This window comes from Cryptomeria japonica, chromosome 9, assembly GCF_030272615.1.
Source record: "Cryptomeria japonica chromosome 9, Sugi_1.0, whole genome shotgun sequence".
Classification (NCBI taxonomy): domain Eukaryota; kingdom Viridiplantae; phylum Streptophyta; class Pinopsida; order Cupressales; family Cupressaceae; genus Cryptomeria; species Cryptomeria japonica.
The window spans coordinates 632,850,127-632,873,168 of record NC_081413.1 but is presented as its reverse complement, the minus strand read 5'-3'; the positions used below and the strand labels follow the sequence as shown (position 1 = coordinate 632,873,168).

General features: G+C 35.6%; 2 protein-coding genes across 2 annotated transcripts; both read right to left on the bottom strand.

The window, feature by feature from the left end:
- Positions 1–6,041: 6,041 nt before the first annotated feature.
- Positions 6,042–7,172, bottom strand: LOC131858567 (LRR receptor-like serine/threonine-protein kinase RGI5). Its single transcript, XM_059211852.1, has one exon. The coding sequence runs from the start codon at positions 7,170–7,172 to the stop codon at positions 6,042–6,044; it is 1,131 nt and encodes a 376-aa protein (XP_059067835.1).
- Positions 7,173–7,399: 227 nt separating this feature from the next.
- Positions 7,400–8,101, bottom strand: LOC131078080 (receptor-like protein 35). The gene has a single exon (XM_058015723.2). It carries the CDS (start codon positions 8,099–8,101, stop codon positions 7,400–7,402), a length of 702 nt encoding a protein of 233 aa, XP_057871706.2.
- Between the last annotated feature and the right edge of the window lie 14,941 nt (positions 8,102–23,042).

Sequence of the window (23,042 nt, the reverse complement as noted above, 5' to 3'; positions counted from 1 at the left end):
TTTTCAAAAAAAATTGAAGAAATGAAAACCTATTACAGAAGAAACTGCCTATATTCCAAATATGTTGCTTTTTTAATTTTTTTTTTTTTTAAATAATTTGTAATGAAAGAGGTCCATAAACTTGAAATAACTAGGTTTCTTATATTTTTAATAACATTTTTGTTTCTATTTTTTTTGAAAAAAAAATTATATGGTATCAAACTAGAGACAATTCTATACAACTTCAAAAAAATATCAGAAATAAAAAGTTTAAGTCAATTTATGCTTGTCGTGTACAAGAGTTTTTTAAAACAAGAATTATGCCTAATAAAAGATTAACAAAAAAAAAATTACAAAAAATTATTTGCATCAAAGGTGAATGTGTTACAAATATTTTCCCAAAAGGATTTAGAAAAATGCTTTCATTTAGGTCAAATTATGCTTGCCATACATGAGCATGGTATAGTCCTGAAAAGAAGTGACTTTTAAACTATAGGCTTTAGAAATGCCTATTAAACTTAATTTGTAGATCATCTGGGTATTAAAGTAAATTACATATTTGGAAAATAGACTTCAAGCCCAACATTTTTTTTACTCTTTTTTCAAGATTCATTCTTTAAGTGCTTGAAATTTTTAGATCAATTGGGACTAATTCTAAAAAACAAGGAAAACACTTACATTTTTGGCCTAAAAGTAGACTCAACTTTTTGCACACACCCAGAGATTAGTTTTTAGACATAGTCAGAGACATGCCACTTAAGAGCTTATAGTTGGGGATGTAGGTTGATCAAGATATTTGTGGTCATTGTTAACTGTCAGGATGAGCATTAGAGAACAATGATTGAAACATTTATTGTTCTATGTGGGATTTTTATCTTTGTTTTATTTGATTTTGTTGCTTCAAATTCTTTTAAATATCCCCCTTTCTTGTGGAGCAATGCAGGCTTGTAATAGTGAGGTACGAAAATAGTTGCAAAGTTGAGTCAGCTATCGATTATATGGTGGTCATAGATTCTCGAGTTCATGGTTGTATTGGATTTGAGCACCTTCGCTACCACCATAGAGCTTTGTCTTCTTCCTTTGGGATCTTATGGAGTTGTATTGAGCATGGATTTTTTGGATACTCGTTAGTCTTACATTGATTGTCAGCATAAGTAAGTAAAGTGTTTGGATGATTTGGGAGAGATATTTAAGCTTGTAAGGGTCCAAAGACTCATCTCCCTATGCACAATCTTGTCTACGCAGTTGAAATGATGTATGTGACAAAGTTGTCAGTTGTTCGCAATCTCAATAAGTGATCTTAATGAGGGTGAGAATCAGGAGGTATCTCTTGATGATCACCATACCATTACTCATGATTTTGTGAATGTGTTACTAAGAAAGATTCTAGGCATGCCACCTAGGTGTGACATAGACTTCTGCATTGATTTTGTTCTTAGAGTAGAGCCCATTTCTTAGGCACCTTATCATATGACCACTCATGATTTGAGTGAGCTTTATTTGTAGTTAGAGGAGTATTGGATGAAGGCAACATTTATCCTAGTGTTTCCCCATGGGGAACACCTATCATCTTTGTTAAGAAGAATGATGGATCTCTTCAATTGTGCATAAACTATGAGTAGTTGAATAAGGTGACGATGAAGAATCGATATCCATTACCAAAGATTAATGATTTGTTTAATCAAATGAAGGGAGATAGGGTGTTCTCTAAGATTGATCTCAAGTCAGGGTACCATCAGCTTCGCATTCATGAGGTCGACATTCATCAAACTACATTTCACACCCATTATGGACACTATGAGTTCACGATTGTTCCATTTGGGTTGACTAATGGACCATCAGTCTTTATGTGTCTAGTAAATGGAGTATTTCGCACTTACCTTGAATAATTGTTCCTTACATTTCTTGATGATATTTTGGTATATTTGAGGATAGTGGAAGAATGTGAGGTCCACTTGCATTAAGTTTTGCAATGTCTTCACGACCATCAGTTTTATGACAACTTGGCCAAATGCAAGTCCTTCCAAAATGAGGTGAGATACTTGGGTCATATCATCTTAGGAGAGAGTACATCTCAGTGGACCCGTCTAAGATTTAGGTTATAATGGATTGGCCAGCACCAACTAATGTCTTAGAGGTTCATAGTTTCATGATTTTGGCAGGTTATTACCATTGTTTTGTGAGAGACTTTCCTAAGTTGTCTCATCCTATCACCTCTCTTCAAAGGAAATGGAAGAAGTTTGTGTGGTCAAAGTAGTGAGGTAGCTTTTCTAGCTCTTAAGAAGTGTTTGACCAATGCACCTATCTTGGTAGTGCCAGATCTAGTAGGAGATTTTGTTGATTGCATCGATGCATCTTTGGAGGGTTTGGGGTCAATTCTCATGCAAGGTTGTGAGAGGGAATATTGAAACTAGGAGAGCCCTTAAGGGCCAATTTTCAAGGTACTCTTTGGAGTCAGATGGACTTTTGTGGCATCTTGGTCATATCTACGCTCCTCTTGTCAATGAACATTTCTAAAACATTTTTCCTTTTGGAATCCACATAAAAAACTACCTCAAATATACATTGAGATTTGAATGACTACCCCATTAACTCCAACCCTTACATGCCCAAGATTTCCCTTTTTCCTCATAATTTTTACTCTTGTTTGATTATTTCTTGTCCCCACTCTCAAAATTATTCTTTCTTTCATTTTTAAGACAAACTCAAGGGCATCACTTGAACTTTCCTAATTATTATGAACAACCATCTTGAAAAAAAAATTGGAATTTTTTTTGCTAGTTTAGAAAGATTTGTTGACCTGTTTAAAACTCCTAATGTGCATAATATTACACTATAACCAATCAAAACCTAGTATATCCAAGCAAATTGTCTAAGTTAAGGTGGCTTGAATGCTTCCAATCATTGTTATGTATCTATCAAGTATTTGACAAAATGTAAAAAAAGAATAAAAGAAATCAAAACATGAAATGGTTATTTTATTTAAATATAATTTACTATTATTAAAACAAGGATGTCTAATCATTTGTAGACCCAAATGCTCCTACATCATTAACTATTATTTTTAATATTTGTTCTAAATTGTTAAATTAGTATCTTATGAGTTTGACAAAAGAGAGACATATTCTCAATACAAAGAAAACTTCTTTACCCACAACAATAATACTTTTTATATAAGCTATAAAAGTCAAGACAAGCAAGTAATATAATTTAAAACGTCCAAAGGGTTGAGCTTAGTTGGTTAAAGCATTGAGTTCTCAATGTGGAGACCCAAGTTCAACTCCCATGAGGGACACCTTTGTGTAGAATTCTAAGTTGTGACTCTTGGTCTTCCATTGGTTGTATTTGTCTCATTGTAACGTGGATGCTCGAATGAGCAAAAAATGAGCTTTGTGATTCTATGATACTTAATACAAAAATATAATTTAAAACTAATAAAAATTCATTTGTATGGTGTCAATCATATGTAAAGCAAAAAAATTATTTAGTAGCATTTTGATGATGAATTACTTTGAAATGTTGATGCTCAAAAAACTTACACAATCAAATCCAAAGAAAATAAAAAATAAATGTAATCTCATAGATTGTGGAAATTTAATTACGTTGAAATTACTAATCCATATTTGATTATATATTAAATTTTATTTTTTTAATGCAAAGACAATTCAATTAGAAGCATCTAGCCAAAATAAATTTATAACTCAAAACTAAATACTATTTATTTATTTACATTTATCATAATTAATCCCTTATTATTCTTAAAATTATTTTTTTAAATATCTAAATAATTTTTCTAATTTTTACTTGATCCATTATCTATTAGTCTATTTTTAAAATATGTAGAGGGCTAAAATGCACTTATGTATTTCCCAAAGAGGAGGGTGTGAACTAGTTTCTCTACATAGATATATATTGACTTTTTTCTAATTATAAGTATCATCTTACATTGAAATTACTTATTAATTCACATTTGATTATGTAATAAGTCTTAGCAAAAACAATTCAATTAAAAATATCTATACAAACCAAAATTATATCGCATTCAAAACTAAATACTATCTATTTTATATTAGACATTTATTATTTATCATAATTAATCTCTTATTATTTTTAAAAAAATATATCTAAATAATTTTTTAGATTTTTTAAATTCATTATCTATTAGTCTATTCTTAAATATATAAAGAACTAAAATGAAATTATGCATTTCTTCAAAAGAGGGTGTGTACATAAATATCTATTGATTTTGCTCTAAGAAATGATCTTCTTACATTAAAATTACTTGCTGATTCATATTTGATTATGTAATAAGTCTTAGCAAAAACAATTCAATTAGAAATATTTATACATACCAAAATTATATCATATTTAAAATTAAATACTATCTATTTATTTACATTACACATTTATTATTTATTATAATTAATTTTTATTATTTTAAAAATATATATATATCTAAATAATTTTTTGAAATTTTAAAATCCATTTTCTATTACTCTATTCTTAAATATATAGAGAATTGAAATGGAGGTGTGTTATTTCCTCTACAAAAATATCTATTGACTTTACTCTAATGATGAGTATCTTCATTTGACTTTGTTTATTGTTCTAATGAAAATGCCACCTCCATTCATATGTGATGTCTAGTTAAAATTTACAGATATGAATTTTTTCATCTACATTATTTTTTAATATATATCACTATTTTTAAATTGAACATAATCAAAGAATTTTGATTGTGCTCATTCCAACATATAATCAAAGAATTGTGATTGTGCTCATTTTAACATATAATCAAAGAAGTGTCATCGTACTCATTGTATCTTATCGTATACATGAAAAATTTAGGGTACATTAGACGAGAGACGAGAGATATTTTAGTCTTTAACATGAAATTTTGGGGCACACCAATCGAAAAATGAGATATGTTGGATCAGCCTTAAACCACACACATTAAGCAACATATTAAGTCTAGAGAATGTTAGTCAACTTTGAATGTTTAACACTTATAAGTCTTAAGTGTATTCTTAGTGTGACCACACACATTAAGCAACATATTAAGTCAAGAAAATGTCAGTCAACTCTAAATATTTAACACTTTTAAATTTAGAAATGTAAACTTAATATGTGATTTAAACTGATATATTGTGACCCTTGTTCCACCCTGAAGAATGGATGGATGCATGGGAGTTGCAGTCATAACAAATGCAGTCTATCTTTAATAAAATTAACAGAACGAGTCTGACAGAAAAAAATCATCTAATATGGTGAAAGTTACATCCTACTCTCAATCCAGTGTTGAAAGTTAAAAATAAGCTCCCTTGCAGACAGAATGGAGAAAACAGCATTTTACAATGTCCACTTACGCAGGGGAGGATACAGAAACTTCAAAACAATATCCAGACCAGCGAAGTATTTCTTCCTCCATTGAATTCTGAATACAAGTAATAACACTACAATGGCAAAACCCACTCCATAAGACAATCCTGCTCCAATCTCATACCATGGAATTCCTTCGGTTTTCTCTTCCCTGTTTGAAGAAACCTGAGGAGGCGGAGGAACAAATTCTGGCCATGAACAATTTTTTGGAAGAGGACAACCCCATAAATTAGGATTTCCAGAATATGACAAGTTGCTAAATGTAATCAGATGTCCTCCTTGTGGTATGCTGCCTGAAAGATGATTGTTTGACAAATTTAAGTATCCCAGATAATCCAAGGACTGTAGCTCTGGGGGAATTTTTCCTGAAAGACTGTTGGTAGAAAGATCCAACGATTCTAGACTCATTTCTCCCAAGCTCTTTGGAATGACCCCATTAAAACTATTCATTGATAGATTGAGAAACTTCAACCCCTTCAACTTTCCAAAATTAGAAGGGAGATGTCCATGCAACTTATTGTGAGAGAGATCTATTGACGTTAGATATGTAGAAATGTATGGGTAGTAGAGATATATGCCCTTGGAGATCATATCTATTCCAACATGGTATGTCATTGTTGGGTCAAGTGAACTGTCACGCTGTAATTCCATCATTAGCATAGAGAAATCTTGATTCTCTTTGGTTATGGCTTGCAAGCCCAAAATGCTTGGCGGAACGATCCCTGATAGATGATTGGATGAGAAGTCCAATATCTGCAGATACTCCTACTAATTTCAGAAGGAATGCTACCTCTGAAAGAATTTTGTTTTATCACCAAAACTCTAAGCTGTGAAAGATTTCCAATGGACTTTGGAATATTGCCTTCAAACAAGTTGTGCCCAATATCAAGGAATTGCAATCCATGACATTTTGTTATTGAATGAGGGAATTGTCCAGTTAATAGATTCTGCGTAATGACTAGTGAGTATAGAGCAATGAGCTTACCAAACTCATCTGGCACACTTCCATGTAAACTATTGTTTCCCAGATCCAACACCTCAAGCCATGAACAATTGCCCAAGCTTGGAGGGATAATTCCCTTCAACTTGTTGTTGGCTAGATTCAATAGCTGTATTTGAGACAGGGCCTCAATGCTTGAAGAAATATCGCCAAATAGCAAGTTATTGTTGAGCAGCAGTACTGATACATTAGGAAGCCGCCACCAGATTGATGAAATGTGTGCACTCAATTCATTCCTAGAAACATCCAAGAGCAGTCCTTGTGTCCACGTCGAAGAATCTGCAAAAATGTGGCCTTGCAAATAGTTTCCTGTGAGGTTTACAGATCGCAAAGAAGGGCTGATCTTCCATAGCCAAGAGGGAATTTCTCCCACAAGATTGTTGTCTGCCAATACCAAATCTGTAAGGGAAAATTGAGTTGCAATCCATGTTGGTATTTGACCATCAATGTTACATGAAGTTAAAGATAACTGTGCTAACTGGAAAGGAGGAACCCAAGTTGTGCTTATATTTAGCACACAGTTGGACAATTCCAAATATGATAACATATTCTGGTTGTTAAACAAAACTTCTGATACTATCTGGTGATTGTCCATTGAGAGACTCAGAGAACTCAGAGCAGGCGGCAAAGCTGAACAAGGAATGCTTTCATTGAATCTATTGCCACAGGCAAAGAGCCTGCCGAGTGAAGATAGTCCAGCAAAAGAGCTAGGAAGAGTCCCACTAATGTCATTGGAGGAGATATCCAAGCTGTTGAGTAAAGACAGATTACCCAAGGAGTATGGAATTTGGCCACTTATTCTATTGTCACTCATTAACAACATCTGGATTAAAGAGAGATTGCCCAACAAGTATGGGATTTGACCACTTAGTTGGTTGTAAGAAAAATCCAAGTTAACAAGCATAGACAGATTGCCTATAGATTCTGGAATATGGCCACTAAGTTGATTGGAATAAAGCTGAAGGCTGGACAAAGAAGAGAGAGCACCTAGGAAAGAAGGTATAGTTCCCCTTAGTTGGTTGCTATTAAGGTAGAGCTCAGTTAGATCCGAAACACTACCAAGTTAACAAGCATAGACAGATTGCCTATAGATTCTGGAATATGGCCACTAAGTTGATTGGAATAAAGCTGAAGGCTGGACAAAGAAGAGAGAGCACCTAGGGAAGAAGGTATAGTTCCCCTTAGTTGGTTGCTATTAAGGTAGAGCTCAGTTAGATCCGAAACATTACCGAGACAGTAGGGTATATTTCCACCTAATGTATTCTCTTCCAGATGAAGGGAAGTAAGACGGGTAATCAGGCAAATGGAAGGGGGAATAACTCCACTTAAATCATTGCTAGATAAATCAAGAGTTTGAAGGTATGAGAGATTTCCCAAACAGGGAGGAATAATACCTGTCAATCCACACTCCATCAACTGGACTGTTGTAAGAAAACGAAGACGACACAGGCTATCAGATATGGCACCTCCCTGCCCAGAATACATATAAAGTTTAACTTCGACAACATGGCTACTGTGCTCATCACAGGATATACCATCCCATTCGCAACAGTTGGATCCCTTCACCCACTCACTAAGGGAGCCATCTATATCGTTTAAGACGGCCTTGAAATAGAGAAGAGCTTCACATTCATCCTCATGATATCTCTGCATTGGTACACTACCCAGGCAGAGGTTGCTCAACAGGGCAACACAAACTGCTGTAATAACAAACTTAAACAACTTCACAAAAGCATAGGCCATGTCTGCAAGTCTCTAAATCATGACTCGGGGAAGAGTTTAAAGAGTATATATAGAGTAATCAGATAAAGCAGTGTTTTTTCTGGGAAAGAGCTGCGGATACCAATTCCGTAGACTCAAATGTGATGCATCAATGCACCTCAACCCGTATCAATCACGCAAAAGACCAAGTTCACAGGAGTAATCAGAGGAAGGAGTATTTTCTGGGAAAGGGAACTGCTGATACCAATCACGTTGAGTGAGTGAAGCCTTAATCCACCTCAAGCCCCGTCAATAACGCAAAAGACCAATTTAACTAAAGCAATCACACGAGGCCATAATGTAAAGCATTAATGCAGAACAAACCCCATCAATAACTGAAAAGACCACATCTATAAGAGTAACTTCATGTTCCCATCTATTTTCTGCTTAAATTTAAGTAGTTAAGTGTTTCCATGCAACTTTAAAATTGTGAAAAAAATGATAATTTAGAATCTTTTCCTATTTTGATAGAGCAGCTATTATTTAGGAGTTATGCCAGTGGCTCCACAATTTACTCTCCCTCTTTTTTTAAGATTTTATTTCTATTTTTGTTTTCAAATTTTAAAGAAAGATAAATATTAATGGGGCCAGCTACTCCACAAATAATTCCTAAAAATATTGAGCAGCTGCTAGCCACAGCTGCTAGCCAAAATAAGCTAAGCAGCCGCATGGGAACATGCCCTAAGAGTAATCAGAGGAAACAATACTTTTTTCAATAAGGAAATTGTCTACTGAAATATGAAACGTTATTTTGGAGAAGCTTCAATAACATAGGGGATAGGGGTTAGGGGTTAGGGGTTAGTAGTTGTACACATTCTAATAGGAAAGAGGAGTTGGTAGTTGTACACCTTCTAATAGTTGTATTTCTATTTTTTTCTTATAATATTCATAATATCTGATCTTGTCACATATTTATATTATATGTTGTAATAAATAATCCACATGTAAATAAAAAAATTACTAAATGTTGGTCAAAATGGATCAATACTTCAACACAAGAGAACCTATAAATATTAAGACATAAATATATGCATTGAGGGACAGGAGGGTGATTAGGGCCCCTTTCTCCTATAAGATTGTTCTTACTACGTGTTGTGTGGTTTTCCTAGCAGTCTATGGTTTGGCATCCATCCTAGTGCTTCCTACTCTTGACGTCGGTGTTACGTGTTTTCTAGCTTTATCTTGTCTTTCTCCTCTATTTTGGGGGGAGATTGGGGGTTTTAATTTGGGGTTCATATTGTCCCTTGTTCTGCTCTCCACCTTGGTTGCTTTGGTCCAGCGTTGTTTGGATTGTGTGGGGTGTTATGGCTAAGAGTGTTTCGGAGGTTGTCGGCACCACTTTAGGATTGGATACCTGGATGTGTTTTTTGATGCTATGGATGGTGGACCTTTTGAGGTGGATCATTTGGAGGATTTCATGGCAGTTGAATCTTTTGAGGTGGTTCTTATTGCCAAGTGTTCCCTCCAGGATATGTGGGATGTTGACAATGTTTCGTTTGCAAACAAGGGACCTATTGAGGTGGTCTTTGTTGCTTTGTCTGTGGAGTGTTCTTGTATTCAAAGGTTAAGGGATGCCTTTTAAAACCCTGTGGGATTTTTTGTGCTAGTCCATTCCTTGGCTTTAGAATGGCTAAGAATTTCTTTGTCCACTAGATTTTTAGGTGCTCCCAAACTGATGTGGTCTCCCTCCTTGTCTAAGATTGTCTATGCTCCTTCTTGGTTAGAGATTGTCTCCTACCAAGGTGGTCCTTTAGGAAAAAGGTTGTGGGAAGCCTATCAAAACTAGTTGTTACTTTTTTATTTCCTTGACTGCTTTATTTTCAATTCAAGGGTTTTTATCTGGTTAATGGTTCGAGGTTCCTTTCTAAACCCCTTAGTTCTGAGAATGTAATGTTGGGGAGTCGAGACCCTTGTTTTCATCGGTTTGTTGCTCTGATTAAAAGCTTTGCTTGCAAAAAGGAGTCTTTTCTTTTTTGGGTTTTGGTGGTCTCACTGCTTGTGAGTTCTTCCCAATTGTCCACCTAGTTGGTTGTTTTGTTATAGTTTTCGCCAAGTTTTATCTAATCAGAACAAGTCAAAAAATATATGATTTAAACCAAATCATATTAATGCACCTCAAATTTCGTCAACCATACAAAAGACTAAATTCACAAGAGTAATCAGAGGAAACCATACTTTTTGAGAAATGGAAATGCTTATACCAATTATGTAGATTGAAATGTGAAGCCTTAATCCACCTCAAGCCCCACAAAAGACCAAATTAACTAGACTAATCAAAAGAGGCAATATTTTTATGAGAAAGAGAGTTATACTCACTACAAAAACTGAAATGTAGAGCATTAATGTAGCACAATTCCCTTCAATCATGCAAAAGGTCAAATTACAAATGTAATTAGTGAAAACAATATTCTCTTAACTAAGAGAGTTGCTTTGAGACTAATATATGAAGCATTATTCTCAACAAGTCTCAGTACATTGAAGTTTTGCTTTGTTCAAGTGAATCAACTAAAATAATATTAATAGGTGAGTTCATTTATTAGACTTGTTTCATCTATTAATGAAAGTTCACCTATAATCATGTAATATTTTTAAAAAGGCCTATCTATTAATATGATTTTAAATAAACCATTTTAACAAATCAAAACTTAAAAAATGCTAAAACCCTATTAATACACCTCAAACCCAATCAATCACACAAAAGGTCAAATTCACAAAAGTTGTGAGAAGTAGTAGTATTTTCTGGGATAGAGAGCTATCTATACCAACTACGCAGACTGAATTGTGAAGCATTCATGCACCTCACGCAAAACACCAATTGAACGAGACATACTTCCTACCAAGGCATTTAACATTGGGATTCTCCACTTCTTTTTATTGCAAAGCGCGTGGGCCATAATTAATATGGAAAACCCATTGTTGAAAAATCAGGAAGAAATCGTCAATCTATTGTAAGTTATACAAAGATCTTTCAAATCAAAGGCCTCCTTTTGTAGAAATTTCCTAGAGGCTCAAATAACTGAACGCACTCCACGTTATCTCCGCTGAATCGACGACTTACTTCGTTCCTTTATTTCAGTCCTCTTTAACGTACGTAGACGGATAAGAATATCTTATACGCCAACGACCAATTAATTTCAATTTGGTTGTGCATTTTGTGTTGTGTTCACACGCTTCTTTGTGATTTGAACTCCGCTCAATAACGTGATAGTGAATTCTATTGACTGTAGCCGCATCTTGTTGGCCATATCGACTGACGTGGAAGCTGGTAGTGAGTTCTTAATCCAATTTCTATTGTTTAAAAACAAATCAAATTCAATTTATTTTTTATATAGTTTTGTGTCTTTTATACGGAATGCGCTGCCTTCCTACTCACCTTACTGCTATTGTAGAACGTCAAATGAATATTTCAGGATCCAGTAATGATTATACTTGCCTTTAATACAAAATAATTTTGGTAATATTGTATTGAAAATGGAGATTAAAAGGTACAAACCCATACAAAAAAGAGGTCTTTGAACTTTACTTTTTAATAAGTATCCATATTATCATTTATAAAATAGTATTTATACATATTTATCAAAAAAGTGGTGGAAAAAGTTACACCCCAAAAGTTTAAAAAAGGTGTCATTTCAAAACAAAACAACATTACATAAAGTCACTATGTAGTGACAACAAGAGTACTAGGAAGAGGAGGTAGGTCTCGATCATTTGGTTTACCTCATACATCAATAAAGTATGAAGTGTCTACATAAGGTTCCCAACCAACATTGTCATTATTGTTTATTTTTTATCTTCAATATCACGAATAGGAGAAATAGCAAGGCTCAACTAAGGTCTGAATTTGTTAAGTCTAGCCAGTTGCCAACAATCTCATTTCCAAACACCAAGGAGAAGCAAAACAATAGGTAGTGGACCACAATCATCCTTACTAGGCATGATCACTGCTCATAAGAGAAAAGAGGCTTGAGAATGAGCATCTTAATTGCCACAAGCAAACTGGTCATGGCCTTGATGATACCCATGAGGTGGTAAATGACATGTTTTTGTTACTTTCAGGTTAGATCAGAGAAATTCACCATGCGCTATGCATTCTTCTAGAAAATGATGTACATTGTACTCATTGCAAGTACAACAATGTTAACATATCATGAACATGAATTATTAATCTCTTTCATATTTAAATGCAACCCTTGCACCATGTAGTATGCAATTCTCACTCTAGAGCTAATCAATAGACATTCAGGTTAGCTCAAACAGATTCATCAATCACCCAAACAAGAAGTACAAAAGAGAAAATAGGATCACTCAAAGGCCAGTAACTTCTACACTAAATGAGTTTCAAACATCAAGGAGACCATCACCCTAGAGGGAACTCCTTTGGACACATGACGCCTTTACATCTCATGACATATTACATCTCACATATATATAATGGCATATTACGTCTCACATGTAAAAGTGCCTAATTCGGGTATTAGCACATGAAATGAGATATATAAATAATACAACTTAGGATCTCATACCATGAAGTTGACACTGTACAAATACAAGTAATATAAAATTTTAATGATACATAAAATACATGATCATCTGCAAATCCAAGAGACGAGAACATGGCTCAAGTGCTTTTCTATCCACCCACGAAGCTTAAGCTTCACTAGAATTCTACCCAACACGAAGAATGCCCAACCATGCATGAAATTCCAAACAACCTAGAAACAATAGGTAGGAGGGAACCCTAGTGCAACTTGATATATTTGCATGCATTTCTAATTATGAACATGCAATGTCCTAATATCAAGTTATGGTAAAGAAACATGGGTATGTGTACAAAGATGGTGGTCAAAAAAGTGGACACCACCCAAAAAAAAACATGGAAAAACAAGCAGCGCATACGCGGTTTTAAAATTTGAAATTCTCGCGTACGCACTTAGATCTGTTCTTCATGAGCCTAGAGAAGATAGTGCATACGCGCTGCTTTTAGGAAAATGAGCGCGTACGCGCTATGCCTAGGAAAATGAGCGTGTATGCACTGCTCATAGAAAAATGAGCGTGTACGTGCTAATAATCCAAATATAACCGCGTACACGGTGCCTCGTAAAAAAAAGTTTTTTAAAAAAATCTGGGTCTCATTTACCCATGAATAGCGCCTTTCTTACTTCATTTTTTTTTCATTTCCTCTCCTAAACCGCGAACAGGGTGCTAGATTTGTCCTCCAAGCTATGGATCAAGGTTAGTTTTTGTTTATTTTTATCTTTCTTTCCCGTTTGTTCAATTTGTTTTACATTTTGAATTTAATTTCATTAATTTTGATTAGGTTTTTTTCATTTTTTGTTTCAAAAACCAGATTCTTCTAATCCAAAACAAGAACAACCAAATGCACCTCCTAAAAACCCACAAGAACAACCAAATGCACCTCCTGAAAACACACAAGAACAACCCCCATTTCCTCGTTTTGACCGCACACCCGAAACACAGGAGCAATTAATTAATCAGTTAGGACAAAATACATCTAAAATCAATAGATTGATTCTTAAATTGAAAATTTTTGAACTTGAGCATCATCAATCCCTCGCCACTATCCTAGAAACACTAGCTAGTGGTGTCATAGTTGTTTCCACACAAATTGCCAAATGGGGAAGCTTTAGGGATAGGTGTCGTCAATTCTATGTCGATGGGCTAATATGCGATGGAGTAAAAAACAAAAATATTACTAAACAACAAATATGTGCCCTTTTCGTTGATCCCAAAACTAATTAGTCATTACCTCTTAATGCAAAGAGGTTTCCCATAGATTGGTGTACCAATGTGCAAATGAAGAATCTTTTTTGGCAGAGGTGGTGGATGGTCTTTGATGATCCACCTTGTAATAATTATGAGGTGTCATTATATTTTTTGAGAAAAGTATATTGTGAGTTTGTGCTCAATGTGTGCCCAAACTATTTTGACATGAGAGAGTTCTATGGTAGAGGTGGTGGCTCTGCCCAAGATAGACCTGGAGCCCGTAGGCGATTACCCATGGAGAGTCACCGCCCCCTAGCACCCAAACCCAAGGTGCATCAAGTTGTCCCAGTAGAGCTGAAAGAGTCGATGGAGCTATAGACACTTCAGGCGGCCACAACATTGACTAGTGCCATCATCCAGCATGGGACATCATTATCACACCCTATTGTATTGGATGATGAGCCATTAGGTGGCGACAGAGAGCCCATCCAGCATATGTGTGTCAGTTGCTCGGGGATATGCTCGGGGATAGATGATGCAGCCGGTGCAGATGGATCCTCATCTCATCTGTGCACGATTTGCGGGAGTAGATGTTAGTCCCACACGGTTGAGGATTTCGCGCTGACAGATGAGTTGATGGACATGGTGTTTGCCCATGAGCCACAGACACAGGTGTGTTGATTTGAATTCATAGCATTTTATTTATCAGTCACTTTAAATTTGTAATTACATAAATGAATTTTCATTTATAAATCGATTTAAATTGAGACAAATAATATGCATTTCAGGATGCAGCAGCGGTATCCCATACTCCTCCCCTAGTTACTATAGTTGCAACTTCGATGCATGAGGTAAAAAATTTGTAACATGTTAAAATAGAATAGTACACTTTGAATTCAAAAAAATACAAGATATACTAACTATCTTTAATGCTTGGTCCAATTTCTGGTTTGTAGGTGTTGACAAGGGACGAAATGTCCCAGATTGATGACATCATGCTCTAAGCGATTGATTTTGGCCTACAAGGTTATACGGTATCATATTTTGTACAACCTTTTTTATTTATTGTTTTGATGGAATATGCAAGTCATTTCATTTTAGATTTTTAAAATTATGTTTAATTTATTATCTGTACTAATATCTCATGTTAATTTTGTTTTTTTAGGGTACCACCTCCGCATCTAGGGGTCGTCCTAAGAAAAAGAATTCCTCAAAGACGCCAAAACATAGGAAGAAGGTAATTGAACACATTTTTAGTCATACAATTATTTGAAAATGTTGAAATCAAGTATTAGTTGGGGTTTGTAGATTGATTAGTGTTTTTTGTCTATTTTACATGTACATCGGCCATTGAGCTATGTGGATTTGTTGAATGCACCTGATTCGCCCGTGGATCAAGAGAGGGCGGATGTATGTATCTCTACTTTATTTTCTTGATTTCATGATTATATGCACGCATACATGTGAACTTGTGATATATTATAATCTTATATTTTTTTCATAAAGGAAATATCCATACCTATTTCATCAATGGCGAACCCTCCTCCTCGCACTAGAGAAGCATCTTAGGATCTGGTATAGTTTTGTTTGATATATAAAATTAATTGTTTTTAACCTTCAATACTTATCATTATATTAATTGTATTTAATCTTTGAACATTTTTTGTATAGGTAATAGCAACAGTTTCTACATCGATGGTGAGCTATCCTCAGTCCATTGGAGAAGCATCTCAGGCACAGGTACGTCATTGTTCTCTATATTATAGCTTTTAAGTGTTTTTTATATATTTATGTTAGTACATTGTATTAATTATACATTTAATCTACAATAGACCCCTTCGCAGTATGGCCATAACGTGGATCCATTTAAGTATGTATTCAAGAAAACTCCTAAGAGTGACAAGGAGAGGAGAGCGAAGACATTAGCTCCTAGATCAGCCGATGAGGTAATCTACATTTCAATTGCAAAGGAATTAAAGTTAAATGCATAGTTACGTTGTTAATTGTGAACTATTTTCTACAAAAGAATTTTAACTTGGCTTTTGAATTGTGGTTTTGCAGCCATCTACAGAGCCGCGTACTGCATCGAAGAGGGTTGATTTTGATGATCCACCACAATTTTAGGATCATATAGTGTTAGTTTTGATCATAGAATGACCAATACATGTAGATATATTCTACATTTTTATTGTATATCGATTTGGACATGGCATATGCCATATTTTTGTAATACTTGTATTGACTTGGCAGACATGCCTTTATATATATATATATATATATATATATATATATTTGATCCAATAAATGTGTACTGAGTTCATTATTTTGTATTTGTTGTATTTTGTGGTTGTCGTTTTATAAATTTAAATGAATGTTTGCATATGTAATCAACAATATGAATATAAACAACAAAAATATATGATATAAAACATTACAATCGTGGAATATGATTTGATAAAATTTCTAAAATATTGAATTAACCCTACAAAACTCCTTGTATTCAGTTCATTATTGTGTATTCGTTGTATTTGGTGGCTGCCCTTTTATAAATTTAAATGAATGTTTGCATATGTAATCAACAATATGAATATAAACAACAAAAATCAATAATATGAATATAACAACAACATGTGTTTGGTGCGAGAGCACCCTCACGCTCGTAATGGTCAAATTTTGTTCATCATGTGCACAAATTGACGTCGTGAGCGCATCTAGGTGGGCAAGTTTACGTTAGGCATGCCCCTGTCGTGCATCCCAAAGCGTCGGAACATCGAGAGTCATACCATACCGATGCAATCTCTCAAGTGCCCTGAGTCCAAAAAATTGTCAAAATTTGATAGACTATTTCTTCAAATCCAGGACACATATGGTCGATCCGTTTGAAATCGTGGGGTCGCATGAGGCTCCTCTATAATGGCTTGTCTTGGTTTTTGACAAGTCGGAGCCATTTTCAATTGGTAGCATTTTTTTGCCTGCTGCAAAAACTGTCAGTTGCATGCAATGCAAAGTTGTCAGATTGGCTAGAATTGATTCAGTTCGTCGTGTGCACAAACCGACATCATGAGCGCATCCGGGTGGGCAATTTTATGCTAGGCATACCCCTTTTGTGCATCCCAAAGCATCGTAATGTCGAGAGTATACCGTACCGGTGCGATCTCTCAAGTGCCCTGAGTCCAAAAAATTGTCAAAGTTTGATAGACTGTTTCTTTAAATCCAGGACACATATGGTCGATCCGTTTGAACCCGTGGGGTCACGTGAGGCTCCTCTACAATGGCCTGTCTCAGTTTTTGATGAGTCGGAACCGTTTTCAATTGGTAGCATTTTTTCGCCTGCTGCAAAAACCGTCAGTTGCATGCAATGCAAAGTTGCCAGATTGGCTAGAATTGATTCGGTTCGTCGTGTGCACAAATTGACATCACGAGCGCGTCCGAGTGGGCAGATTTACACTAGGCATGCCCCTGTCGTGCATCCCAAAGTGTCAGAACATCAAGAGTCATACCGTACCGGTGCAATCTCTTAAGTGCCCTGAGTCCAAAAAATTGTCAAAATTTGACGGACTGTTTCTTCAAATCCAGGACACATATGGTTGATCTATTTAAACCTATGGGTCGCGTGAGGCTCCTCTATAATGGCCTATCTTATTTTTTGACGAGTCACAACCATTTTCAATTGATAGCATTTTTTCGCCTGCTGCAAAAACTGTCAGTTGCATGCAATGCAAAGTTACCAGATTGGCTAGAATTGATTCAGTTCATCGTGTGCACAAACCGACATCATGAGCGTGTCTGGGTGGGCAGGTTTATGTTAGGCATGCCCCTGTCATGCATCCCCAAGTGTCGGAACGTCGAGAGTCATACCGTACCGGTGCGATCTCTCAAGTGCCCTGAGTCCAAAAAATTGTCAAAAATTTTCAGATTGTTTCTTCAAATCTAGGACACATATGGTCGATCTGTTTGAACCCTTGGGGTCGTGTGAGGCTACTCTACAATGGTTTGTTTCGGTTTTTGACGAGTCAGAGCTATTTTCAATTGGTAGTATTTTTTTGCCTGCTACAAATATCATCAGTTGCATGCAATGCAAAGTTGCTAGATTGGCTAGAATTGATTTGGTTCGTTGTGTGCACAAACCGACGTCATGAGCATGCCCAGGTGGGAAATTTTATGCTAGGCATGCCCCTGTCGTGCATCCCAAAGAATCGAAACATCGAGAGTCATACTGTACCAGTGCGATCTCTCAAGTGCCCTGAGTCCAAAAAATTGTCAAAATTTGACGGACTGTTTCTTCAAATCCAAGACATATATAGTCAATCTATTTGAACCCATGGGGTCATGTGAGGCTCCTCTACAATGGCCTGTCTCAGTTTTTGACGAGTCAGAGCCATTTTCAATTGGTAGCATTTTTCGTCTGCTACAAAAACTGTCAGTTGCATGCAATGAAAAGTTGCCAAATTGGCTAGAATTGATTCGGTTCGTCGTGTGCACAAACCGACATCACTAGCGCATCCGAGTGGGCATTTTTACACTAGGAATGCCCCTTTTGTGCATCCCAAAGTGTCGGAGCATTAGGAGTCATACCATTCCAGTGCGATCTCTCAAGTGCCCTGAGTCCAAAAAATTATCAAAATTTGACGGACTGTTTCTTCAAATCCAGGACACATATGGTCGATCCATTTGAACCCGTGGGATCGCGTGAGGCTCCTCTATAATGGCCTGTCTCGGGTTTTGACGAGTCGGAGCCATTTTTGATTGGTAACATTTTTTCGCCTGCTACAAAAACCATCAGTTGCATGCAATGCAAAGTTGCCAGATTGACTAGAATTGATTTGGTTTGTCGTGTGCACAAACTGACATCGCGAACGCGTCCGAGTGGGCAGGTTTATGCTAGGCATGCCCCTATTGTGCATCCCAATTTGTCAGAACGTCGAGATTCATACCGTACCGACGCAATGTAGAAGTTGTTTGACAACTTTTTTGACAATTTTTTTTACAGCAATGACAATTTTTGCTCAAATTGTATCTAGTCTCAATCTATGACCCCTATGACCCGATAATGACTCAAATAATTCTCCATGATTATACAAGAATCAAGAATGCTCATGATTGACCAAGGACACATCACATATACTCAAAAAATAGTCACAAAACATTGACACACAAAATAGTCACAAAACATTGTCACATATTATTCAAAAATTTGCCTCTAAATATGGTCAAATCAGCTCTTGGCTATTTGATTATACAAAAAAATGTCTTGCAAATCATCTCATGGGCTTTTATACAAAATTTGGCATTACAATATGTGCAATTCAGCTCATCGCCATTTTAATATACAAAATTTGGCATGTACATATGTACAAATCAGCTCATTGCCATTTAAATATACAAAATTATGCCCCCAAACATGTAAAAATCAGCTCATGGGCATTTATATATACAAAAAATGAATATAGAACAATTCATCGACGATTTATACAAAATTCTCAAAATCATTCTACTCTGAACCGTAGAATCAATCAAGTGAGCCTTCATGATCAGCTCTAACCCGTATTGTGTCAAGTATTGCCTCGTGGTCAAATTCACGAACTTTCCATAAAATCTTGTTATGAGGTCTACCACGATACTTCATCAAATGAATATTTATTGCAACAACAAGGTTAGAGAAATGAAGAATATGTCTATGTGTTTCAAAGTCCTCGAACAACCAAACATCAAAATTCTTGATAGGGTATCTCTGAAGCCATGTTCCTGTCACGACAACAGACCCTATTGGGTACTCAATACCCTCTCCATCAATGATTGTGGTTGTCAATTTTCTTTTAGGCTCAACACAATGACACAGATAGTAATATGTTCCTTCTTCATTGCTCTCTTCTACAACAACTACATACACATGACCTGTATTTTATAAAGTGTTAATTAATACCAAAAATAAAGTATGATGTACAACAAAATGAACCAAAAAGAATACTTGCAAAAAAATTAACTCAAAAAATCACCTGAATCCACTAGGTCGGATACATGGTCAAAATTCATTGTCTCCATCTGGCTCAATTGTAGTGCTTTGGGAATTTGATATGAATAAATGGGAACCAAGACCATTTGTCAACCCACTCTTGTGATTCACATTATTCCCATAAATAATACATGCATGAAGAGCAAAAACATACCATTTGTCTCGTATAAATTACTAGTGAACTTGAATTTGAACTCATAAATGAGTTCATGTCACTCAATCCTGCAACTGTACAACAATCTAGATAGTTTTCGATGTTAGATTCAGTGATCAACCAAAAATATCTACGAACCATTGACATACTTGGATTACCTGGACCCATCGTAGACTTACACCATTGTACAATTATTTCTGCATCTATCAACTCAGCACCACCTTCGTACTTCAATTCTTCCCTAGCTAGGGCTCTTTTCACACATGCTCCTGCACCATCGTGCTCTCCCTTACCATGTCTAGCCTCAGTGAAATTCCAAAAATGTTGTATACCACTTGTCATATGCATCCTTGTCAACCAATAAAACATCCTTGCATTCTTGAATTGTGCGGTGCAATTATCTGACCATATTAAGTGTCAGTTGTATCGTATGTTCCTTTCCCTTAAACTATCATAGAAAACTTTAAAGTATCCTTGTACAAACTCCGATGAATGAGTACGATCATCACTTATGTAGAAGTGATACTCTCTTACAACCTTTCTATCCTCCTTTGTGCTATCATCTGCATGCATGAATGTTATCTGTACAAAAATAGAAACTTGTGTAGAGTGATAATACATGGAATGCACTTCATTTTGAGGTTGTAGTGTATAACTTTCAGTGAAATCAATGATAGAGACAATGGTGCCAAGAGGAAATGTGTCCTTACATAACTTGAATTGCTCATCTAACCATCGAGCTCTATGTGTATGCATTATGTACTCATAAACTATTTTCTCTTGAAACATTTTCATAAATTGAGCTACACATATATCATTTTTCACTAGCTCACATCTCTTCAAATATTTTCCATCTTTAACTCCATATGTGATTATCTTGTATTTTCCGAAAGAAACTAGTTTCGTACCAATTTCATGTGTGCTCTCCAAATGTACGCATCTTGGTAAATGTTGCAAACCACCACATATAGTACAAGAACCTTCCAAACAAGGTATCTTATAATAAATGCAACCATCATGTCTATTACATAACACACTTGAAATAAATTCTCTTATCGACTTAGGAGGTGCTTGTATATTACATTCCTGCAAAACATCGTTAGTGTGCAAAGTAGAACAAATATGACGAAAAATATCATAATGCATGGAAAATTCAATATGCATCCTACAACAACATGTGGTGAGTACATGATTAATCTTAATATAAAAAGGTTTTGCCATTTCAAAAAATCTTTTTGAAATTCTTATTTGAGGAAACTTTTGAAGGAATCTTTCATAAAATTTAGTTTGATTCATATCCAAATAGTGTTTGGCATGTGGCTCACGATTTGTAGACCCAATTCACCTTCTAACAACATCTCTTTGGTTGGGTGAAACTCTTGTGTTGTCATGCCTAAAATTTTCAATTAATATTTTTAGTGCATCAACAACAACCTTGTCTTTGCGTGGTAGTCTACCCGAGAATTCCCAAAGAGAATTATTGTTAGGTTCCACTATTTTTTCCTGCCTCTTTAATGCTTTACTTAATGTTGTTCTACTAACGTTTAATGACTTACTTGTTTTGCTTATCAAACGATCTTTTTTTATTTTCTTGCTCATTATGGTTGATATAATGACACGTCGAGTAGCATTAGAATCTTTAGTACGTGATTTTGAACCAATAGCTTGATATGCATCAAATAGATTTCTCACAATAGTTCTTTCACTGTTACTTTCAGATGATCTTAGGCCTAGAATTTTCATTGTCTCTCTAAAATTCAACTTTTTAATCATTTGAACAATTAATTGACATCTTGCGGTTTGATTTAAGTTATTAAATAGTTTTGCCATATTCTTTTAACCATTCTCCTACAAGTTCGTTCATTCATTTTATTGGGCATTGAGTTCAATATATTCTCATCAATGTCAATTAGATATTTTGGTTTCCTACGAATGATTCTAGGAAGTGTTAACATCTGTGCATTATGTACATTCAATTCATCAAGTAGAGAAGGTGTAATATGTTCATCATTTAATTGATTATTCTATGCGCTGTCTTCTTCAATTGCATTAGGTTCAAACGGTAAATCAAATGTCTCTTCTTCAATTGCATTAGGTGCATTATATTTGTTTGGTAAATTGAATTGAGACGTTGAGGATGGCATACCTTCTTCTCCCATTGTTCTTATGTCACGCAATTTCTTCATACGTTGCCTTTGTCTTTCTTTTTGAGCCTCTCATTGTTCCATCATTCCTCACTTGTTCTTTCCCATGGTTGATATCGGTTGTCCTAAATAGAATCATATTACATATATATGTAAACAAAAGTTCATAAACAAACAAATAACCATAAATATGCATCTTATCACTATTTTTTGGAATCAAACTTTTAAACAATCACAATACTATTGACAAAAACTAATAAGAACAATAATTCAATCATTTGAAATCATGCAAAAACAAAAAATTCACTTACTTCTATGTATAAAACAGTGATAGAAGTGCAAACATAGTTCCAGTGGGGCCTTCAATGATCTCAAAAACTTCTTTTGAGGTCGTTGAGGCTCTTGGGCAACTAAAACTATGTTTATAAACCGCGTACGCGTTGTTAGTCCATAAAATGTTGACAAGCCCAATGGTATTATTTTTTCCCATTCTGGACTAATAAATAGCGCGTACGCGCTCCTAAGCCTAAAAAAATGTTATCGTAGGGTAACGAATAATGGGCTCAATACAAGTACCGCGTTTGCCTTTTAAAAGTTATGGCAGGGCAGTGAACTAATAGTTTTAGTGCCCCGTACGCGCTATTGGTAGTAGAAAAGATGTGAATGAAAAGGGAGAGAGAGAGAGAGAGAGAGGGGGGGGGGAGAGAGGGGGGGAGAGTAGGGTGGAGGGAGAGAGGAGGGGGTGGAAGGGAAGGAGGGAGGGAAGGAGAGAGGAAGAGAAGAGGGGGGAGGGTGGGAGAGAAAAAGGGGTATGGAGGAAGGGAGAGGGAGAGTAAGGGAGGGAGGGAGAGGAGAGGGGAGAGGGAGAGAGAGAGAGGGGGGAGGGAG

Excerpts from the sequence above, each read along its gene's own strand:
- LOC131858567 (XM_059211852.1), bottom strand. The coding sequence starts at position 7,172 with ATGAGTGACAATAGAATAAGTGGCCAAATTCCATACTCCTTGGGTAAT.
- LOC131078080 (XM_058015723.2), bottom strand. The coding sequence starts at position 8,101 with ATGGCCTATGCTTTTGTGAAGTTGTTTAAGTTTGTTATTACAGCAGTT.